The sequence below is a fragment of the Herpailurus yagouaroundi genome, unplaced genomic scaffold (genome assembly GCF_014898765.1).
Source record: "Herpailurus yagouaroundi ecotype Mexico unplaced genomic scaffold, PumYag 185, whole genome shotgun sequence".
In the NCBI taxonomy this organism is placed as follows: Eukaryota; Metazoa; Chordata; class Mammalia; order Carnivora; family Felidae; genus Herpailurus; species Herpailurus yagouaroundi.
Genome location: NW_024412416.1, coordinates 3,839,355 through 3,863,642, shown reverse-complemented (window position 1 = coordinate 3,863,642; position 24,288 = coordinate 3,839,355). Strand labels below are relative to the sequence as shown.

Below are 24,288 nucleotides of genomic sequence, written 5' to 3'. Positions count from 1 at the left end.
GGGCAGTGTGTGCTTTAACAAGCCCTCCACATGGTTCTGACGCAGGTGGAAGTTTGAGAACCACTGTGCTAGGTTCTCAGTTAATACTGAAAATGAAAAACCACTTATGTTCTTCCAAAGTCTTTGTGTTTGTGCATAATTCTTTTGACAATAAATAAAACAGTAAAAAGTGAAAAGAAAGTCACGGTTCTTAAGTGCTTGTGAAAGTTGTGATCTGGAAGGAAAAGCAAAAAAAGATGATCCCTTAATTGAACACAGAGAAACCGCAGTAAGTAAAGTATGTCTTTACCCTTCACTGCTTTAAATCACCTACCCGCACTAGGTATGAGCCCCATTACTTCTGGGCACCACAACAAGCAATAAAATAATGACACTCAAAAGCCCCATATCCACACTATTAAACGCTGCTACTACGTCAGGTAGCTTAGATAATGGAGGGTGGTACAATACACTGCACAGCCTAGCAGGCAATCATAAATTTAAAAAAACCAATTCGATTGGGTGTTTAAGTGAAATTCAAAATGCTAAAAAAAAACTCAGCTTAAAAATGCAATGGAAGGTACGGTCTGACAAGGAAAATTCTAATTATTTTTTTGTGATTTGCAAACTGTATCCCCATCCAAAGCAAACACCATGTTTTTCATTAGGTGCAAAGTAATATGTATTCATACATTTTTACCTGTATGCCTGTGGGGTAGACTTTACAGATTGTAAAAGAAAATGCTGATCATCGAATAAAGTCTTGGGACTTGGCTCTTAAGGAGTTTCCCAAGTCTGGTGTCCAGCTACTAAATACCAGAATCTAAATGGAAGTAATTTATTCAATCGTGTCACAGGCCAGTTATAGTGAAACTTGTGCCAATCTCTGGTTTTCAAAGATCTATCTATCTTACTTCCAGTTTCTAAAGGTGAACAGTTTTTACAATGTCATAGTTTGTTCAACTGTATGTCTGGATTACTGTGAAAAACCTAGACTTTCAATTTGTAAATCTAGGATCACATCACTCCTATTACCGTCACACTGGGAATAAATCCAAATTCCTTAAGGTGGCGCACAAGTCTCCATGACTGAGCCTTTGCCTGCCTCTCCCTCTGGGTCATGACCCCCAACCACGCTGGTCTTCTTCTAATTCAGGCCAGGCCAGGCTCTTCCTGCGTCACATCTGGGCTGCTCTGTCACACACACCCCCTCCCCCCACCCCCAGCTCTTTCTTCGGGCCTCAGTAAGAACTCTGCCTCTTCTCTTCAGAAAGGCCTCGCCCTCTATCTAAAGAACGTTCTCCTACCACTTGTTTCCTTCAGAGTCCTCTCTTCATTTATATGTATTATGTGTACATTCCTTAGAGCAGAAAGACAGATTAAGGGTGTATCTTTATATTTACCTAGACTTGTCCTCAATCGTACTGAGTCTCCTATATTCCTAAAGTCTTCAGAGCTCATTTGGAGGTGACTGTAGGAGGCACACCTGCTCCTGTCCCCTTGGCTGAAGAACAGACCTTCTCCAACTGAGCGGCAGTATTTTCAGTGCCAGGTCGGCCTTGAAGGGTCCACAGCCAGCTGCCCTCACGTGTAAGGTCACCTGTCCTATCCCCTTGGCTGTATTACTGTCCCTAGAGGCAGAGGCTCCACAGAGCTAGTATATTTCTATGTGCACAATGGAGGAATTAAAGATCATCTAATGAATGTGCATATAACATTAATAACAATGGAAACGGTTCTCAGGCACCTTCGAAGTGTAGGACTTTTTCCGTTTAGAGCCCGCTTTTTCATTCTTTCTTTTGCCTTTTCCATCCTCTTCCACTCTATCCCCTTCCTCCTCACTGCTCGCATCTGCAGTATTTCCACCTTCTCCCTCCGTTTCCGAGGAGCTCTGTTGCTGAATTGCCTACGAAATAACAAGGTATTGGCTAATTACATTTTTGAAAAATTTTCACGGACACTGTGAAAAAAACATTCTATTTTAATCTAAAAGGGTTCAGCTTACTCTTAAGATTGCAAAATAAAGGACTGTCAACCTCAATTTTCCAGTGACCACTTGACTTGAACCCCCTTGAGTAACAGAATTGCATTTAATCGAAAATACTACCGGAGCTAAATTCTGATTTCAAATAGATGGAGAGTAACTACTAGTATAAGAGGACATATAACAAAGACCCCAAAGAGAGTTAAAAACCAAAGAAATGAGATCTAACAACGAAGCAAAGCATTACCTGGTATCCAGTGAACTTCACTCCTGGGTTATTCTCTATTTCCCACAATCCTTCATTAAATCCTTTCCGTTTGTTTGACTTTCCAAACTTGTCTTTGTATTCCTTATATGGAAAAAGGTCTTTGGGACCTAAAAATGCACTGCAGAGATATTTTAGAAATAGGATACATTTGACCTTCAAAGGTACAATATTTTTAATATCAATATCAACAAAGGTGTCAGAGCATATTTTAGTAAACAAGCTAAAAGTATAATAAACCCTCTGAGTTAGGCACGTAGCACAAAATGTTTTACACATACACTTCAAAGCAGAAAAAATAGATAGCTGGCTACATAAACCAGCAACTCTAGACTGTGCTTTGATCTTACTTTAAAAAAATTTTTTTTTACATTTATTTATTTTTGAGAGACAGAGAGAGAGCACAAGTGGGGGAGGGGGGGAGAGAAGGAGACACAGAATCAGAATCAGGTTCCGGGCTCTGAACTGTCAGCACAGGGCCTGACGTGGGGCTCGAAGTCACAAGCCGTGATAATATGACCTGAGCTGAAGCTGGAAGCTCAACCCACTGGGCCCCCCAGACGCCCCTGATCTTACTTTTAAATTACCAAATTCTTTTTGTTTTAAAACTGGCTTTTGGTTACAAAGATAGTTTTAAACCTTTAAAGTTTATTTATTTTTGAGAGACAGAGCATGAGCAGGGGAGGTACAGAGAGAGGGAGACACAGAATCCGAAGCAGGCTCCGGGTTCCGAGCTGTCGGCACAGAGCCCGACGCGGGGCTCGAACTCACAAACCGGGAGATCACCACCTGAGCCCAAGTCGGAAGCTTAACTGACTGAGCCACCCAGGCGCTCCACAAAGGTAGTTTTAAAGATGTCCCCTTTGACCACTTAAATCATCATCTTAAACTAAGCCTTATTTATGCTAATCTATACACCACATTAGCAAATTATTCACTGTTCTTTCTGTAAATTAAAAAATCACATTGGTGCTTAACGAGGCACTAAACAAGAAAAAAAATCAGAAGTACTAACAGATACGATGTTACACAATTTCAACCCTACCTTAGACGAATCACAGCCATAAAAAGAAAGCCAGTCAGAATAAATCCCGCGGTTGGCTAACAGATCGGAGCGCTCACACTAGCGTCTTCGGCATGACCACCCGTGACATCAACCCGGCGAATGAGACCGCGGAGGCCCGCATCCCGGCTGACACCCAAGAATCTTCCATTCCAAACTAAGGCTCACGTGTCCAGCCGTGAGGCCGACCTGAGCGGACGCCTCGAACCAGTCAGGCACCACCGCGGTGTTGCGGCTTCCGGGGGGAACAGACGAACGCCCCCAGCTCAGGGAGCACGCGGTCTAGCAGCGCGAGCGGGGGTTCGGACAAAATCGGAAAGGAAAAACCACGGTACCGCGTGCTAAAAGAAACCAATCAGGGAAGGGGTGGCGAGTGCGGGGGTGGACTTTACCACCCCGGACACTGAGGTCACGGGCGGCCTCGCGGACGAGGCAGCGATCCACGCGAGGAAACGAGCCGCCCGTCACCCGGGGGAGAGCGGCGCGGACGCAGGGCGGGGCGCGGCCGGAAGGCCCCGACGTGGGAGGCGCCCGCTGAGTTTAAGAAACAGGCCGGCACGACTGGGATGAGGGGGGGCAGGGAGGGCAGGGCGAGGGGAGGCCGTTGAGGGGGCTGCGTCGGGACACAGATCAGGTGGGCCTCGAGGGCCGCCATGGAGGCTCAGGGTCAGACGAGAAACCACGAAAGGTCTGAGAAGAGAAGTGACAGCTTGTGTTCTAACAGGATCCCTTTGGCCACCGTGCTGAGAACAGACCGAAGGAGAGGGCACTGGGGCAGAAGCAGGGAGACAAATCGGGCCACTGAGGTAATGCCGGTGACTTGGGCCAGGGCGTAAGCCGTGCGGTCGGTGGGAAGGCGCGGGTTTCTGAATTCACTCTCAGGAAAGGGCTCACACGATTTGTCAAGGGGCTGGAGATGGCACGTGAGAGGGATGGAGAACTGAGGTTGTCTCCAAGGTTGTAGACTGAGAAATGAGAAGAACAGATTTGGCGTTTACTGAAATGAAAGATTTTTTTTTTTTATATAAAAGAATTTTTTAATGTTTATTTTTGAGAGAGAGAGACAAGAGAGTGAGCAGGGGTGGGGCAGAGAGAGAGGGAGACACGGAATCGGAAGCAGGCTCCAGGCTCCGAGCCGTCAGCACAGAGCCCGACGCGGGGCCTGAACCCACAGACTGCGAGATCGTGACCTGAGCCGAAGTCGGACGCTCAACCGAGTAAGCCGCCCAGGTGCCCCTGGAATGAAAGATTTTTGAGAGAACAAGATTTGAGGGTGAAAAGCTCAGATTTCGATGTTAAGTTTGAAACCCCGGTCTGACATCCAAGTGAGGAGGTCAAGTAGGGAGCCGGAGAGGCGATTCTGGCACTCAGGGGAAAATTGCGAGCTGGAGGTATATATTTGGAAATTATCTGCAGAGATGTTGGAAACCTTGAGACTATTATTTAATAGGTTACTGTTGAGTGTTATAAATTCCACTTTCTGACTGGGGCTTCGTACTGGTTCCTCACTGCCTAGCTGATCGAAGTTTTCAAGTTGATAAAAACACCCAAGGAAGCTTTCTGCCCCCGACCACCACAACTTCCTTGACCTTTGACAGCTTGGTCAACATGACTCTATCTCACTGAATCCAGACATAATTTTGCAGGTCACTGGACATTTTAATCAAAGGATGTCAGTGTCTTGCTTGACAAACTGAACAGGAGAAAGAAATGGATTTTGTCGATATTCCTTTTAGAGAAATGTGTCCTGCATTGTTAGACCATGGCTTTTGACTTTTCTCCGGCCTCTGACGCCACGTACAGGAGCTAACTGCGGGCTAAGCTGCCCGAGGTTCGCGTCAGCTACTGATGCTCGCCAGGGCCTGCCTGTATTTCTGTGCTGCCACGGGAGGCGGGGTTAATATGCTACTGGCCACGCCAGCTGTTGCCAGAAAGAAGAACCCCGAATGAACTGTTCTGAAACAACTACTTATTTGTTGATACACAATGTTTTTTCCTAGAATATAGACAGATAATTCCACAAATCAAATCTCCTCCCAATTGGTTAATTTTCCTGCATGTTTTACAAACCTTAAAGGGTAGGCCAGAAAACAAAATTGTTCAAAGTTCCATGCTCTGAGGATGTTATTTTTTTTTGTCCTGGCCAAGGCTGTCTTGAAAATTGTCCAGACTAAAACTACTGGGGTTAAGTTATATGGAACAGAAGAATTTGGGGGTCCAATTACCTAACTGTCTGGGCGTTAGAATAAATTCCAGGCCATGTTCTGAGGAAAATTCTAGTCTGCTTAGGGGTGCTTGGCTGGCCTGCACACAGCTTTCTTGTGAAGTTCCTCACCTTTATTTCATTTAGTGAATTTTATTCATCCAACAGCTATTATTTTAAGCACTTCCCACTGGCCAGGCACTGTGCTAAGCACCGTGTCTACAGGAGCGAGCAACACCCACGTGTACTCTGCCTCCACAGACGGGCTGAACATTAGGTACTTGCCAGGGCGTATAATCTCAGGTTCAGGGACACCCGATCCCTAATAAATGCTCTGCTGCAACAAAGTCCTGGCAGGTTTTTTTGAAGTTAGTTTTCCTCTAAATGTTTCGAAACCTACCTCTGTATAATCTAACCAGTAAAAAACGAACATGTGGACTATATTATATCGCTCCTTGGTAGAACTACTTTTACTGAACAGAGCCTCGGAAGGATGCCGTTGACTTAGATTAGTAATGCGTTAAGAATCGGTTCCGGGAAACCCTTCACACTGTTCACTGGGATGACTGTTACCCTCACCAGCTGCACACCAGGTGGTAAGCTCTTTATTTATAGTGCTTTAAAGAATGCCCAGAAAATGTTTACTAAGAGAAGTGACCGCACAATGTTAGTAAATGGTTGATTTGTCCTATATAACGAAGAGGGATAATCTTGTTTCTTAAATCCTGCCAGGTCCCAGCAATACAATCAAATCATTTGGAAACCGGTCTCAGAGGAAACGCAAAGCAGTGGTATAGATGCAAAATGGAGAAAGGAATGAGGCGAATGTAAAAATACGTAGCACGAAGCCCTCTGCGCTTATTATAGATAAAACATTTACTTCTAAGCTTTCTAGCAACCTCTCTAAGGAGGAAATCATGGTAAGCTGGATATTGCACAATGACTACTAGATAAAAACCAGAAAAGGATAAAACTAACTTCTTGAAAGAAACGCAACAATTTCTCACACGAAGACAAGAAATAAATACATCTTAAGGGCCCCCTCTCCCCTGGCTAGCTCTCTTTCGAGGCGAGCATGAACAAGGTACCAGAGTGGCAGAGGCAGCAAGCTAAGAAAAAGTTCCCGCCTGGCCCTACTGCATTCAAATGAACACAAGCACAAGGGATGACCCTGAATTTGGAGATTTGTAAGATTTCATGACAGGTATTCTTTTTTAGAAAACATTTTTAAGTTTTATTTATTTATTTTGACAGAGACAGAGCAAGCAGGGGAGGGGCAGAGAGAGGCAGAGAGAGAGAGAGAGAGAGACAGAGACAGAGACAGAGACAGAGACAGAGAGATCCCAAGCAGGCTCTACACTGGCAGCGCAGAGCTAGACAGGGGGCTCGAACCCATGAACTGTGAGATCATGACCTGAGCCGAAACCAAGAGTCGGATGCTCAACCAACTGAGCCACCCGGGTGCCCCTCATGACAGTTTTTAGCTTCCTCCACACATACAATCCCTATTCCACTTGTGTCCTTGTGTGACGGACCACACACGTTTTTAGTGTGTCGAGACTGACCATCATCTCCCGGTATCTAGTAACCAGCTTCCTTCTTTCAATGATGAATTATTCCTTCCAATTTTCTTCCCTATTACAGTTGCCTAAGCTAGACACTATGCTTCCCATTTCCCGATGGCAACACGTGGTCACAGGACCAGGTTTTTGCCACAGCTGTGCGTGCAAGTATAAGTGACATATGCAACTTCCTTGTCACTTCCTTACACACAAGTGTCCTGTTCTTCATGTTTTCTAACCACCCTCCACTCCCCTCTACCTGGAAGATGTACAGGTGCTGGTGAGCCAGTTTTCATTTGTTTTTAAATAGCAGACAAGGCAACACCCCAGGCGATGGCAGGACAAAGTGACAGAAGGAACCTGGGTCCCCAGAGCAGAGCAGTCTACACACCCTGAGCTACCTGCCTACCTCTGGATTGTTTCAAAGCAAAGAAAGAAATTTCTGCTATCTAAGACGCTGTATTTTCAGCTCCGTTTATCCAGCAGTTTAGTCTGTACTCTAACCAACACAATTTAAAAACCTTATTAAGTTGGTATGTTTGCTTCAGGGTTCAACAAATTGAAAGGGCCTGAGAGAACCTAAGTTTGTTGTATGAAATATGAATGAAGGAAGTCTCTCCAGAAGGGAAATATACAAGAGCAACAAAAGAAATTACTGGGAGTGGGAAGGAGACCACCCAAAGACTTACAGGTGTCCTAAAGGAGATTCTGGGTAATGTCCAACATTTACACAGAAATAACATTCGTAAGTAAAATGAATGAAAAATCTTCACATTAAGAAAAATACATTATTAAGCTGGCCGATTTTATATAATTGTGCTCATTTTAATAAGACCAGGTATAAACAAAACAACGTAGCCTCGTAGACCCAAATTAGAGGTGCTGAAATTTCAGGTTGTTTTGTTGACTTACGTTTCATGGGTGCCAAAAAAGAAGATAGGATATTTGTTTGCTGGAGGCTTCACAGCTCCCTCTGGGAGTTCATCAATCTGTTAAAGATAAATTTAGTTTTTAAATATTCAGTTAAATCATGTAAAATAGCATAAACAAAATATTGTTCTGATAATTTTTTTGCTAATTTCAAAATAAAATTATTCTAATCAAAGTCCCAATAATTTTTCTTCTTTTGATTCTAAAGTTCGCATTTGGCCCACCACATGGACAGTAACACTGTAAATTGACTATAACCATTATGGTAATACATCACCAGGAGCCCAAACTACTCATTTCTTCTGACTCAACAGCATTACTTCTGGAATCTGTCCTAGCAAAATAGTTAAAAAGAATAACAACAACAACAAACAAAAAGATGGCACTTTTTGGAGAGGACGGTGAATTTACACACACGCACACACTACACCTAGAAACATACATGCTGTAAGGCAGAGAATTATTATGGAAAATTAACTCAGTGAAATATTATACAGTCATTAACAATTACCATCTCTTTCCTGGACTATTCCAAGTCTCTCTCCACTCGTTTAAGCTGGAATTACATTTAAAATGATGCACATTTGATTATCTCACATCCCTGCTTCATATCCTTCTATGGTTTCGCATTGCTTAAAGCATCCTTAACTGTGCACATGAAACCTTTGGAACTTTAAAAAAATGATACTTAGGGTGCCTGGGTGGCTGAGTTGGTTAAGCGTCTGACTTTGGCTCAGGTCATGATCTCACAGTTCGTGGGTCCGAGCCCCATGTCGAGCTCTGTGCTGACAGCCTAGGGTCTTGGAGCCTGCTTCAGATTCTGTGTCTGCCTCTCTCTCTGCCCTCCCCCACCCGCACTCTGTGTGTCTCTCTCTCAAAAATAAACAAACATGAAGAAAGAATAATGTTACTTTAGTGGCTCCCCCCCCCCCCCCAGACCTACTGATTCTTATGTATGGTTAAGGTTGAGAACCTCTAATAAGTCCAAATTCTTTAGGCTATTATATAGTTACATATTCATAATTCCTTACAATGTTTCAAGAAACGGAAACTTGCAAATCTCCATGTGTAGCCCCAACCTTTCCTTTGAATTCCCATAATTCCGACAGGATTATGTTGAACTGCAGGCATGAAATTACCAATGTCTACAAACCATTTCTATTTCCAGGTCCTACAAGCAGCTCAAACTAAAGAAAAGGCTACAAAGAGGAGAGGCACACTGGAGTTCAGAGAGCAAGAGACCAGGCCTGATACCCCATGTCTGGAAGAGATCTGCGGGCCTCCTTCACTCACATGTGGCAGCAGCCTGGGGGTCACCCCACAAGTTCGTCTCTGAACTGAACGAACCATGTGTCAGAGCAGACACTCTGTGTACTGGGGAAAGACGAACTTTGAGTCTAGAACTCGTAAAGTCCTGCTTCTGATTTTAAACTGTGCCATCGAGGGCATTGTTTCCTCTCCTGGGGCCTTGACTTTCACATCTGTAAAATGGGATGGTTGCACTTGGTGACCTCTGGGTCTCCTTCAATCTTGAAATCCCATGGCTTGTCTAAAACTGAACTAATTTCCCTTGAATCTAGTGTTGTTTTCTAACTTAATTATTGGCATAGTCTGTTACCAGGAAAGAAACCTTAATCTTTTTATTATTTCCTCAAGCCCCATATTCAGTTTTTTACCAAATACTCCCAATTCAGCTCCAGGAATGTCTCTCAAATTGATCACTATTCCCCTTAGTAAGTGTTGTTCCCTAAACAAGTTCTCATGATCTTTTAACAAGGCCATTACAGGTCTTTCAAAGTACCTCCTTGTCTCCAGGCTTTCCTGTTACATTCAATACGACCCTCCAAAGACAATTTAAAATGAATAATTTCATTTGAATAAATTCACTAAACGTTCAATAATGTGTGTCTGTGTGCGTATATATGGTAAAAAACACGACATAAAATTTTCCATCTTAACCATTTTCAAATATACAGTTCAGTAGTGTTAACGATATTCACACCGTTGTGAAACAGATCGCCAGAAAATGAGTAACTGTACTTTAAGTGGACCAAGGATAGAACTTAAAATGGAAACGCATGGTGACCAGGTGACAAAACACTGTCACGTCATGTTGGGTTTTTTTTTTCACACTCAGAAAAAAACTGCAAGTAAACAGTTTAAAAAGAACTCTTTTAGGGGCGCCTGGGTGGCGCAGTCGGTTAAGCGTCCGACTTCAGCCAGGTCACGATCTCACGGTCCGTGAGTTCGAGCCCCGCATCAGGCTCTGGGCTGATGGCTCGGAGCCTAGAGCCTGTTTCCGATTCTGTGTCTCCCTCTCTCTCTGCCCCTCCCCCGTTCATGCTCTGTCTCTCTCTGTCCCAAAAATAAATAAACGTTGAAAAAAAAATTAATAAAAAAAAAAAGAACTCTTTTAAAACTTTCTGTCAATACAGCTTTTGGATGAACTTTTTCTTTGCTATAATGTTACATGAGTAACATCTATTGCAGAGGCTGCACAGCGACGGCCCTCAGGCCATCTCTGGCCTGAAGATGTATTTTGTTTGGCTCGAACGGTGTTTTTTTTTTTCCCCCCAACTGAATTAGTTACCAACACTTTAAAACAGGAAGATTCACATTAAAATCCAGAACAGCTTGTGTGAAAAAAAAAAATTACAGATAGGGATGAGCAAGCATTCCTACAAGGAAACGATTAGCCAAGATGTTCAACAGATGCCACCTTGAGACCAGGTATGTTACACTTCCGCCACACTCTAGAGAGTGTCAATGCCTGCGTTCCTCATTCATACCTTTTAGCCGGCCCCTTTGGAGTACTTGAATGTGGCCCCTGTAATAAATATTGTCAACGATCTAGTAACTGGCCTGACAACCATGTTGGTTCCCCTATAAAGGTGTTAAGTAGGTTGACTTGTATTGAGTCTTGTTTTTTTTTTCTGCCTGTTCATTTTTGAGAGGGAGCGCAAGAGAGTGTGCACACAAGCGGGGGAAGGGGAGGGAGCTAGAATCTCCAGCAGGATCCACGCTGTCAGTCGGCCCAGAGTCCCACGGGGGGCTCGAGCTCATGACCCTGATATCATGACCTGAGCCAAAACCAAGATCGAACACAACCGACTGAGTCACCCAGGTGCCCCAAGGATCTTGTTTTTAACTTTTTTGAAAATTGTACTTTGGCATTTTTGGAATAACAAGTTGTTCAAATAGATACACCTTCCTGAACCAATTAAAAAGTGCACCTCCCAGGCACTGTTTTTTGGCTTCTACTGTGAATACCAAGTGGCAACAGAATTTTACTTTCAGTTTCTGTTTTGTTTTGTTTTACTGTTTGTTCTCCTGACTTTGTATTTTTACTTTTGTTCCCAGTTCTCAGCTACGTTTGTTAGGATTCTGGTTTGCACACAGCCCATGTGTTATTCCCCATTACAGGACGAGGGTGACCTACTGTCTTTTGGGTGTGACGTGGCAAAGAATCTGGTATGTTAGTCTTTTAGTCTGTAGAATGTCTTGCTTCCTTTGGACAGAAGAGTCCTTTTGAGACCGAGATCAGTGAATGTGTGTATTTTATGTTCCCTTTAACCTGTAGCTGAAGTTTCAGACCTGAAGCCAGAAGCTCTCTGTGTTTGTACTTGACAGAGTGTTTACTCCTTCTGTGATTTTGAAACATTTTTCTACTTCTGGAAAGGGTCTTAACAAATTGGGTATAATTTTCTTAAAAGATCTGTTTCTATTGGTTTACAGATAGTAATATGACTTATAAAAATATAAAGGAACATAAGAATCCTCAGGAATTAAAACAGTGAATGTACAATACTTTCAATATGGTAGCCTTTTTGTTAATGTTCTTTATTGATTTGTCTGCTTTGCTCATTGCAGAGACACTCAGGGGATGTCAGTTAGAAACCAAGCCTGTAATCCCTTGAAGTTTATAAATCCACAGCCCTATGGACTCGGGGCAGGAGGGAGGCAACCTCCTATTTCCTAGAAAACGTGTCCTCAGAGTTTCATCTCTGCACCATCACCATCAGCCGTTACATGGGGACTCATCAGAAATACTAGTTCTGAGTCCAGAATTCTGACCAATTGACTTAGATACTTTGGGAGTTAAACCCAAGAGTCAATGTTTTAAGAAACCTCCAGCTGATTCTGAAATACATTATAAGACATTCCCCCTCTTGCTGTGGTTCCTGTGGATGGACTGCCTTCATTTCTTGTGCTTAACAGGAGTCTCATTATGTCTGCAGGATTTCTGCAATGTGATTGCAAAAATGTACCAATGCATGATTGCTTTCTTAATGCTTTAAAATGTACAAAATAGCAAAATTCCTATTTTTTATTAAAGGAATACCACATTATATTAAATGTGGTGGCCTTCTAAGAAAAAAAAATCCTTCTCACGGAAACTGACAGGTCAGAGGCAGTTATACGTAAAAAACCATGGGGCGCCTGGGTGGCTCAGTCAGTTAAGCATCCGACTTTGGCTCAGGTCGTGATCTCATGGCTTGTGAGTTTGAGCCCCACATCAGGCTCTGTGCTAACAGCCCTGAGTCTGGAGCCTGCTTCAGATTCTGTGTCTCCCTGTCTCTCTGCCCCTTCCCTGCTCACGTTCTGTCTCTCTCTCAAAAATAAACAGAAACATTAAAAACAAAACAAAACAAAAACAAACCAAATTTAGGGGTGCCTGGGTGGCTCAGTTGTTTAAGTATCCAACTCTTGATTCTGGCTCAGGTCATGATCTCATGGCTGTGAGATCAGGCCCTGCATCGGGCTCCCTGCTGGGCACGGAGCCTGCTTAAGATTCTCTCTCCCTCTCCCCAGCTCTCTCTCTCTCAAAAAAAAAAAAAAAATAAATAAAAAATCCAAATTTAAGCAATCAAAGTGAATCCTTGAACAAATCAGACTGGTTGATAATTCTGTTGTAAAAACAATTCTGTCTGATTTTAATCCTTATAGAATGTAATATATGTTTTACTTTTTAAGTAAAATTTGGGTTTGTTTCCTCATGAAGACACTAATTACATTGGGACTTCTTAAACAGGTCTACTGATAAGCTAATGCTGCTTCCATATAATGTTAATGGTTAAGGAAAATATAAATATAAACGAATTATATTTCTGACAAACTTTTCTAAACCAACAGCTATTATATTCTGTGGTATATTAGATTAAACATAATTTCCAATACTTAACTTTAAGATGCTGGGCTAGTATTAAATTGAATTAAAGGATAATCTTTGCATCCTTGAATAATTTCCACATAGAACAGAATACTGAAGCACTGGGAGCCGTGTGTGGTTTCGTGTCATATACAAATAGGGATTACAAGTAGGGATTAAGTCTGCTACCCTAAGATCTAAGACACAGGAAGGATATGTGCATTATGATTGTCCATGAGCTTTGATCGTTTGCTAAAACATTTGTATGGGACAGTAATCCCTCAGGTATCTGGCTCTCGTAAAACAGATGTCACTCTGGGTAAATTATAATTAATATGGAGATTGAGACTCTACAGAGAGCAACACTGGCACAGAAGTATAACCAGGTAGGTGAGGTAACAGGAGGTGTTTTCGTTTACTAATGGGAAAAGATTAATTTTGTACTTGAACTCAAGTATTTAGGTTGTTCCCACATGTGGGAGAAGATTAAGGACAAGGCCCAGATGAATGCTGAAAGTTATAGGTTTGTGGAAAGGGAAACTTACTTGCCTTGGACTGTGTAACTGCAAGTGGTCTAAAAGTTTATGCAATGAAGTATTAAAATGTTGCCAAAGTTGGATGTTTGGTTTTTATCAACTGAGTTATAACTGACATATAACATCCTGTTAGTTTCATGTGTACATCACAACCATTCAACATTTTTATACATTATAAGATCGTCCCCACGGTGAGTGGTCGTCATCTGTCATCATATGAAGTGACCATGACATTGGCGACTGTATTCCCTATGCTGCACTCTACATCCTGTGACGGTCACTAAGTTTGTGCCTCTCAATCCTCCTCACCTACTTTGCCTGTCCCATCTCCAACTCCTGCCTGTTCTCGTAGCCAACAGTTCCCTATATCTATGCGTCTGTTTGGTTCATTTTACAAGTTTCCGGTTTTGTGTTTTTTAGGTCCCACATACAAGTGAAATCATACAGTATTTGCCTTTCTCTGACTTACTTCACTTATAATAATACCCTCTAGACCCAGCCATGTTATCACAAATGGCAAGGTTTCATCCTTTTTTCTTAGGTAATATTCCACTGTATACAGATCCCACATCTTCTTTATCCATTCATCTATCGATGAACACTTGGGTTACTTCCATATCTTGGTTATTATAAATAATGCTGTAATATATAGGGGTGCATATATCTCTCCAAATTGGCATTTTCATTTTCTTTGGATAAATACCCAGAAGTGGAACTGCCTGTTTGCATAGTATTTCTATTTTTAATTTTTTGAGGAAACTCCTTACTGTTTTCCATAGAGACTGCACCAGTTTACATGCTCAGAACAGGGTGTGAGTGTTCCCCTTTTTCTACATCCTTGCCCACACTTGTTATTTTTTGTCTTTTTGGTACAGCTGGCTCAGTTTTGATTATTTATTCATAAGATTAAAAAGGGTGAGCTTACAAATCCATTAAGGTCAGATATTTATTAATACAATACCAAAATTTGGTTTTCTCTGTTAAAATAACAAATTGGTCTTGGAGTATCCTGTCTGTTCCTAACAAGATGTGGTAAAAAAGGTTATTCCCTAGCCTCAGAATAATCTGCCATACTTCATTAGAATAACTCCTAAGACTTTGTGCTGTCATCTCCTTAAATTTGTTTTTGAACAAACAAAAGTTCCTTGCTGAATGAAGAGTTTTGGTCCTTAAAAAAAGTGGGCTACCATCTTCTATGTGATTTTGAAACACTGTATTATTACTTTAAGCCATTATTCATTATTCTCAGATATCTAAGTTCCTCTCCTAATCAAGTGGTCACATCTCTGAGAAGTCTCATGATGTTGCTGAGATTGAAGTGTTCACTGGGAAACAAATTCTTTTGGCTCCGACTGTGGTAGGAGATCAGAAGCTCAGTATTGCCAGTGCTCTGAATGATTCGAACAATCCAACCACATCGTTCTGTGGGGGCCCCACGCTCTCAATGCTACAAAGCCCACCTCTCTCGGCCCCCTGGCTGTCCACTCTGTTCCTCAATGCAAACCCCAAGTGGCTCTGGGTGGCATGTGGTATCACCTCTTCCTCTGGGCGACGCGGGTGTGAGTTTATGTAACTAATAAGCGGGGGTCTATCTCATCTGTCCAGTGTTGAGTGTCGAGCCATTCCCATAACCACTCCCTCTCAGCAACAGGGCGAATAGAGGATGAAAACACAGACGGGCACCAACATCAGGGGAATCTGATCGGAATACTGGGGGTCAGGGGTCCCACATGGTGGCAGCTTCATGGTTTCACCGCAGTCCACCTGGTGGTTGGCGGTGAGGAGGAGTGGAGGGTGAGAAGTGCTGAGAGCCAGAGGGTAGGTACAGACACCCAAGCGCCCTCCTTCGGCAATGCCCTTGCTCTTAGAAATGCTCATGGCCCATTCCCGTACTTTGTTCAAATCTCTGCTCAGGTAGTACCTCATCAGAGAGCCTTCCCTTACAACCCAATTAAAAATAGCACCTCTCCCCCTGTCCTCCTCTGTTCCTTTATTCTGCTTTGTTTTTATTCTTAGCACTTTCCTGACACTGAGTATTTTGTTGGCCTCTTCACATTAGAATATAATGTCTGTGCTGGGGAAACCTGCGTCTTCACCACAGTAGCCCTACTGCCTAAAGCAGTGCCCGAAACACGGCAGGTGCATAACAGATATCCCTTGAGTTCCAAGGTTTCCTTACTGACTTAGGACCTGAAGAAGCCTACACTTGCTCATGGAGGAAATCCGTGACCTCAACTACGACACGGAAGACAAAGTACATCATGGAACGCTTTGGATAACAGATTACTAAGGAAAATTATTTCAAGGTTATGGTATAAAGGAGTCTCTACGCTTAAGAAAAAAAATGTGACAAGCAAACTTGTCTATTCGACTATGCCAACAAGAACAATTTGGGGGGCTAGGAGCACCTGGGTGGCTCAATTGGTTGAGCATCTGACTCTTAGTTTTGGCTCAGGTCATGATCTCTTGGTTTCGTGAGTTGGAACCCCATGTCAGGCTCTGTTCTGTCAGCACAGAACCTGCCTGGCATTCTCTCTCTCTCTCCCTCTCTCTGCCTCTCCCCTGCTCATGCATGCTCGCTCTCTCTCTCTCTCTCAAAATAATAAACTTAAAAAAAAATACATAAACAGGGGCGCCTGGGTGACTTAGTTAAGCATCTGACTCAAAAAATTAAAAAAAAAAAAGATAATAAAAAAATTTAAAAAAGAAAGATTTGGGGGGCTAGCTGAAAAGACAAGGGAGAGAAAAAAAGACTATTTGGGGTATAAAACTGTATAAAGTGAAGTTAAATTACACAGGAAAAAAAAAGCTTGCATGATGATGTTACAAAAATGGCTTTAGATAGAGAGGTCTACAAATGAGTCAACAAATTTACTGCAGGCTAAGAAAAGGGAAGCACATCATGAAACAAGGAAATGTGCACAAGATAAAGGGGAAAGAATTTTCTAAATGTGACTATATTTGGCTTAATAAATAGGTTACTCCTCAACTTAATATTTGAAAATGACACTTTGTTAAAAGAACCACAAACACAACTATATGGACACAGCTTCCAAAATAACAATTTGAAAAATCTGTAGGGGCTCTCGGGTGGCTCGGTCTGTTGGGTGTCTGGCTTTTGGTTGCAGCTCCAGTCACGATCTCAGAGTCCATGAGTTTGAGCCCCGCGTCACGTCCCGTGCTGACGGTGCAGAGCCTGCTAGGAATTCTTGTGCTCTTCACTCCTCCCCTTCTTGTCTCGCTCATTCTCTCTCAAAATAAATACACAGGGGCGCCTGGGTGGCTCAGTCGTTTAAACGTCCGACTTCAGCTCAGGTCATGATCTCGCGGTTCGTGAGTTCAAGTCCCGCGTCAGGCTCTGTGCGGACGGCTCAGAGCCTGGAGCCTGTTTCAGATTCTGTGTCTTCTCTCTCTGACCCTCCCCCGTTCACGCTCTGTCTCAAAAATAAATAAACGTTAAAAAAAAAATTTTTTTAAATAAAAAAAAATACACAAACTTAAAAAAAAAAGAATGAAAAATCTCTAGGAAATCGGTCCCTAATATCTTTAAATACATAAAAATCATCACCGATTACTTGATAGAGCTATTTCATAAAGACATTTTGTTTTCCACGCGATGAAACTTTCAGAACCTTGACAGTTTTATCTTTAAAAGAATTATAAATAATTCTGAGAAGATACACTTAGAACGCAGTGTTTTTATTTGTGATGGGCTCTCTGTAGGGGACAGGCCAGATGACTTCTTGAGGGCCCTCATTAGTGTTTTCTGTTATGGTTTCTGGAGAAGGAGCACGTGTGGGCAGTCATCCACCCTCTGCCCTCACAGGGCACCTTAGGGAGAGCCAGTCTCTGACAAGGGGAGAAGCTCAGGTTGAAGGGTAAAAAGCGAGGGATTTGGTTTGTGACTGTCATGGAAGATCTCCACTTAAACGTCCACGTCCTCTTTTTTCAATTTCAGAAATCATGTTTACAAAAAACTTTTTTTAATGTTTATATTTATTTTTGAGATAGAGAGAGAGCATGAGCAGGGGAGGGGCCGAGAGGGAGACACAGAATCCGAAGCGGGCTCCAGGCCCTGAGCTGTCAGCACAGAGCCCGACACGGGGCTCGAACTCCTCAACAGCGAGATCATGACCTGAGCCGAAGTGGGCCGCTCAACCGACTGAGCCACCCAGGCACCCCCAGAAATCATGTTTTAAATGGAAATGCCTAAAATTCTGGCATGTTCCCTCAACTCTCCTTTAGTCCCCATGGTCTTCTAAGCAACTGTCCCCACAGCTTCAATTTTGAAGAGGTACAAAATACACTTGCTTTTAGGGTTTATTTTCAGTTTTCACGAGAAGTTGATACATCATATACCCATATAACTAACCTAATCAAGTATATAACATTTAAGTCATCTCAGAAAGTTCCTTCATCCTCCCTACCAGTTACTTCCCACCCACCACAGGCAACCACTATCCTGATTTACATCCCCATAGATCAGCTCTGCTGGCTCCTGAATTCAAAATTAAAAAGGTAAGAAGTCTGGGTATTGGCTTCTATTGCTCAGTGTTTTTGAAATGAATTCATATTATAGAAGTAGTTCAGTCTTACACATGGCCAAGTTATATTCCACTGCACCCATTCTCCTACAGATGTACTGATGGACATTTGTTGTTGTTGTTTTTGTTTTTGGACATTTGTATTGTTTCCAGTTTTGGTTACCGTGAATAAAACTGCTATAAATATTCTTGCATTTTTTTTTTTTTTTGATCTATGGTTTTACTTCTCTTGGATAATCCCAGGAACAGGATTACAGGGTAATAGCACAGGTAAATGTTTAACCTTAAATGTAAGAAACTGCCAGACTATTTTCCAAAGTGGTTATCATATCATTTTACATTCCCTCACACAACATAAGAGAGCTCAGATGTTCTACATCCTAGCCGTCGTTGGTAGGGCCAGCCTTTCTAGGAGGTATGAAGGGGTATCTACTGTGATTGTCTTTTAACATACGAAACTGTCATATCCTCTCTGCACGGACTCAAGAGACATGAAAGTACATGTCCACAGAAAGATCTATATAAAGATGCACACAGAGCTTTATTCATAGTAGCCCAAGTGTGAAAACAGCCCCGGTGCTCATCAGCATGAGAGCGGCTGAGCGGGCTGTGTGTGGTGTATTCAAGGTTCACACAAGGGAATACTATCCAACAACGGGAAGGAATGAAGTTCTAGTCAGACGACAACATGGACTAATCTCAAAAACATGCTGAATGACAGAATCTCACATAAAAGAGTAATACTGGGATACTGTATGATTCCATTTATATGAAGTTCTAGAAAAGGAGAAGCTAATTTACAGTGAAAAGATGTCTAAACAGCGGTAACTTCTGGGGGAAGGTGGGTGTGGTGACTGAATGGGAAGACGCGAAGACGCAGGAGAAAATTTTCTGGGGTGATGGTAATATTTCATATATTGATGGGGGTTGTGTTACACAGATGTATATGTTTGTCAGAACTCATCCTGTGAAACACAAGATTCATGCATTCACTGTATGCAAACTTTACCTCAAAAATGTAAATAAATTTTAAATTCTAGTTAAGTATACATATGCTGAAGTGCTTAGGATGAAATAACATATGCAAATTAACTTAAGATACATGAGAAATAAGATGGATGGATGGATAGAGAGAGACTGTTGGAAGGACAGAAGTGTGGTAAACAAACCCAGCAAAATGTTAATTGTAGGGTCCCAGAAGTGGGTATATGGGATTCACTTTACATTCCAACTTCTTCTGTATGTTTCAAAATTTTCACAATAACATTTTGGTAAAAATAGTAGGGGAAGGGAGGGAATATGAGGGTAATATAACAAGTTGGTTACATCCTTGTCTCTTAAGCTAGAAAGTCAGTGGACTGTGTCTAGTCAATAAGTGGAGGAGACAGGAGACTTGTATTCCGCTGTAAGTAAAAGTTTTTTGTTAAAACTATGTACGTACTTTAGCTAAAAACAATTCAGAAAGAATTTTTAAAACCACCAAACTGCCAATTATAGAGATCGTACCAGTCACACTTCCACCAATAATATGTGAGTTTCTATATCCCCGTAACTTCACTATTCATGGGTATTAGCAATATACATATATATATATTTTTTTTTCCTCAATTTGATATGTGAAAAATGATGTTTTGTTTTAATTTGCACTTTTTTTTTTTTAACGTTTATTTATTTTTGAGACAGAGAGAGACACAGCATGAACAGGGGAGGGGCAGAGAGAAAAGGAGACACAGAATCGGAAGCAGGCTCCAGGCTCTGAGCCATCAGCCCAGAGCCCGACGTGGGGCTCGAACTCGCGGACCGCGAGATCGTGACCTGAGCTGAAGTCGGACGCTTCACTGACTGAACCACCCAGGCGCCCCTGCACTTCTTAATTAGAGATGATGTTGGACATCTTTTCATACATACTATATTTTCTACACACTGCTTTTTCACGCCCAGTACTCATTTTTCCACTGGGTTATGGGCTTTTGTTATCGATCTACAAAAGCTCATTTTGTCTATATCTCTCTATATGTCTCATCTCTTTTTCTATCATATGCTACAAATGTTTTCACCCATTTGTCATTTGTCTTAATTTCATTTGCAATGGCTTTTTGGCCAGGAGAAATTTCTTCATTTTTATATCACAAGAGCTACTCATCTTTTTCTTTGTGGCTTATGGTTTTGTATCTTGCTTTTAAAGTACTTTCCTATTCTAAGACTACAAAAAAATTTTCTCCTGTTTTCCCTTGTTATTACTTTTGCGGTTTTAATGAATTATTTTCTTAAGCTAGAAATGTGCTTAACAGTGAGTGCAGGGAAACCAGCACCCACATACACGATTACATAAATGAAATGTAAATTGCTACAAACATTTAAGAAGCGGATATGATCGCATACATTATAAAATTAAAAACATACATACCACACAGCCTAACAATTCTACTTTTAGGAACCCATCTATTCTATAGAAATAAGAGCACGAGCATGTAAAGATAAACAAACCAAGATGTTCACTGAAGTTCTCCTGCCAAAAGAAGAAACAACTAACGGGCCATCAGCGAAGAAACGATTAACTGAATTATGGCGCAGCTATACTATGGCATATCCATAGCCAACATCTATATGTATTGACTTGGAAAGCCAGCAGTATGTCAAGGGCAAGTGAAAAGAGCAAGCTGCAAATTAAAAAATGTCAACTGCATCAAACTCTGAGCGTGTGTGTGTATACGCATGTGTGTGTGTGTGCCCGCGCGCGCGTGTCTGCATGCGCATGTGCTTATTTAAGCCTAAGAAAATGTTAGGAAGGGTACAATGCTACATCAGGATAGGAGGAATGGTAGTGTCACAAAACTGTATTTCTCCTGAAATTAAAAAGAAAAATGTTAACTATTTTTAAAAAGTAAATCAATGAAAATACTAATGCTTAGGGCCTGTCCCAGAATGTCTGATTAAAAAAAAGAACTGCAGAATGGAATCTGTATTAGGTAAAGAACACGTGGACAGTTAAACTTACTGGACTCTTCTACATCCGTAGAGGATGACTTCTCCTTTAAACTCAACCATGGGGACCTTGTCTGATTGGATACAAAGAGCACCTTTTCCCACCAGTCTCCAGCTCTACACCTGGTTTGAATTCCTAGGAAACTATATTTGCATAACTTTGGCCTTGCCTTTCCCATTTCCTTAGCAAGGAGTCTTAGCTGGTCCTCCACCAGCAAAACTTCTTTAATTATACACAAAATTTATAAAGTACATTTTAATAGAAAGAGAATTTACTGCTTTATGCAGATCTTCCAAACCCTGCTTCCTCCACCAAAAAACTCAGAAAGATGATCATGTGGAACTAAATTTGGATACTTGTGAATCCAATTCACAAGACTTAACGCCAATTTGGGCACATCTTTTATTTTTGATGTCAATTTCATTGGCCTTTATGTTGTCAATATAAAATGATATGCACTATGCTTTTTTCCCCCTTAAATTCTATTTTGTCTGATATAAATTACTGCCATCTCTCCATCTGTTTTATTCAGTCTGATAAATAGATCTTTCCAATTTTGGAGTAATTTTTACCTCCCACTATTTTGTGTTAGGTCAGCCTCTTACAAACATTGTTATTGTTGGATTTTATTTATGGATCTAAATGGAGAACATTTATGCTTCCAGTATGTCTGGCTTTTTATATGCCTCTTTTCTCTCTTCATGTTTACCTTTATTCTATGAATTAAACTCAAATTTCATAATTTTAATTCTACAAGTGCCTCAAACATTTCAAGAACACCATTAAAACAATAATAATTACACAATAACATGAAGACAACATTTATCTATTTATTCTAATCTGAAACAAAATAAGGTATTTAGTGCTTTCCCCCATCTTCCTCCCTTCCCTTTCTCATTATTTATTCATCTTTCTCCCATCTCTCTTCTCTCTTATGTTCCACTGTTTGATTTAATAAATTGGTAATTATTTTTCTTGTTGCAATGACTGTAGGCAACCACCCAAGGCAAATGCCTTCAAAGGATTAGGAAAAAGGCAAACAGCAGATGAAACAGGATGTCAATATGGAACTACCTGAGTGTCAGTTTCAGCTGAGGATCCAAGAATGTTGTCAAAATGGCTCGTAAACCTTAGCTCTAGCAAAAAAAAGGTTACAGATAAGGAGAGTTCAGAAAAGGACCTCCTTTCCCCACCCTGACCTAGGAAAAGAAGCTTCAACAAGACCACATGGAGCACGTGGGACATGTCTTCCAGACCTAGGGAGTCCTAGAAGACCAGTGACTGACTCAAAACTGAGAAATCTTGAGAAAGTACAGGTTTTCTGGTTAGTTGCTCTGGTGGCAGACTGAAATGGGTGGTGACTATGCTGCGATTGGCCTGCACTCCCAAGTTTCTGGTGGTAAAGGGTGCATGTTTTCCATGGACCATTAGCTAGAGATGGAGGTTGTCTTAAATCCTGTTCAAGAGGGCCACCTGGAGGTAAGGGGACCAGAGAAGAAAGATGTCCAAGGGGGAGGGAGTTGTAAGTGACTACTCAGAAGAGAGATACATTTGCCTTTTTCAAGAGAAGTGAAGATGAGATAATCCCAAGAATACTGGTGACAGGGTGGCAGACTGCTTCTAAAATGGCTCCCAACGATCCTGATTTCCTGGTATTCATGGTCCGTGTACCGCCCTCTTCTTGAGCGTGGGCTATATCTAGTTACTTACTTCCAATGAACGGAATATGGCAAATATGGTAGGGTGTCATTTTCAAGATTGGGTTACAAAGGACTGTCACTTCCATCTCTTTGACTCTTGCCCTTTTGCTCTGGAAGCCAGCCGCTATTATGAGTTGCTCTATGGAGAGGTCCATGTGGCAAGGTACTAAGGGAGGGCTCTAGCCAACAGCTCATGAAGAAATGAGGCCATTAGGTCATTAATGCTTGAGAAACTGAATCCTGCCAACAACTACTGGAGTGAGTTTGGAAGCGAATCTATCCCTTAGACACGCCTTAGGATGACTGTGATCTTGTGAGAGACACAGACGTAGAGGGTCCAGGTAAGCCTTGCCTAGAGTCCTGATCCACAGAAATTGTGATAATAAGTGTGTGTTGTTTTAAGCTGTTAAGTTATGAAGAAATTTGTTATGTGGCTAAAGGTAATTAATACTGGGTGGCTCTGAAGGAGCTACAAAAGCGCTCATGAGCAGAACAATCAGCTCTAACAGGTGCAAAATCCAGCTAGCAATCAGCACCAGCTCACAACAGTTATAGTAAGTTCCACTAAAATCTTTCTTGCCACCTTCTTCCCCACCTCATCACTAGAGGGTTGAAGAATGCTAGAAGAGCAGTCAGTATGGTAGTAAAGTCAGAAAAATTAGTTGACCTTTCCTTCCCACTGTAGTAGGCCAACCTACTTCAGGAGTTATAAGCTTCTTTGGAAGGGAGAAATTTTGGCTTTAAAGACAGTTTGGACTTTTAAATTACTAACTGACCATATTAACTATTGAACTTGGTCTGCTTTTATGACTAGAACTGATTTGGGGGCTTTTCATTAGCAGAGAATGACCAGAACAGATACAGGATCTTATCCAGAGGGACAGGGACAATCTAGCATCACATAATGGCTTTGAACACAGAGTAGAAGCAAAACAAAGCTTCAAACAAGTAAAATGAGGAATGAAGACACAGCAGCTAAATCACAGAGAAAGAACAAAGGTGGGCGACAGGTCGAGATGAACACCAAGTAACACGCGAAACAAAGACAAGAGAAAATCAGCCCAGGCTAGATCCCACCTTCTGTAAATGGTAGTTTCCTAACCCAGAGGCTCCCATGGATGCTGAGAAGTTCACACAGTTAATGGCAACCATGATGTCTGTGTTAATTTCAATTTAAAAATCAGTAAATACACTTAAACCTGTCAGAATGGCCAGAATAACAAGTGCCAGCAAGGATGTCAGGAAAAAAGAACCCCGTTCATTGTTGGTGGGAATGTAAATTGGTACAATCGCTGTGAAAAACGGTATGGAGATTCTTCAAAAAATTAAAAATAGAACTACCAAATGATTTAGTAATTCCACTACTGAGTATTTACCCCCAAAAATG

The 24,288-nt window shown here is 41.7% G+C and overlaps 1 protein-coding gene across 1 annotated transcript in view; it reads right to left on the bottom strand.

Annotated features, from left to right (window-relative positions):
- HDGFL3 (HDGF like 3) overlaps window positions 1-24,288 on the bottom strand; it is a 74,264-nt gene that overhangs the window by 16,705 nt on the left and 33,271 nt on the right. Inside the window, exons 3-5 of the mRNA XM_040493397.1 lie at window positions 7,969-8,045; window positions 2,211-2,349; window positions 1,727-1,885 (exon numbers count right to left, since the gene is read on the bottom strand). Of these exons, the coding sequence (XP_040349331.1) occupies window positions 1,727-1,885; window positions 2,211-2,349; window positions 7,969-8,045 (375 nt within the window). The remainder of the gene's footprint in view (window positions 1-1,726; window positions 1,886-2,210; window positions 2,350-7,968; window positions 8,046-24,288) is intronic.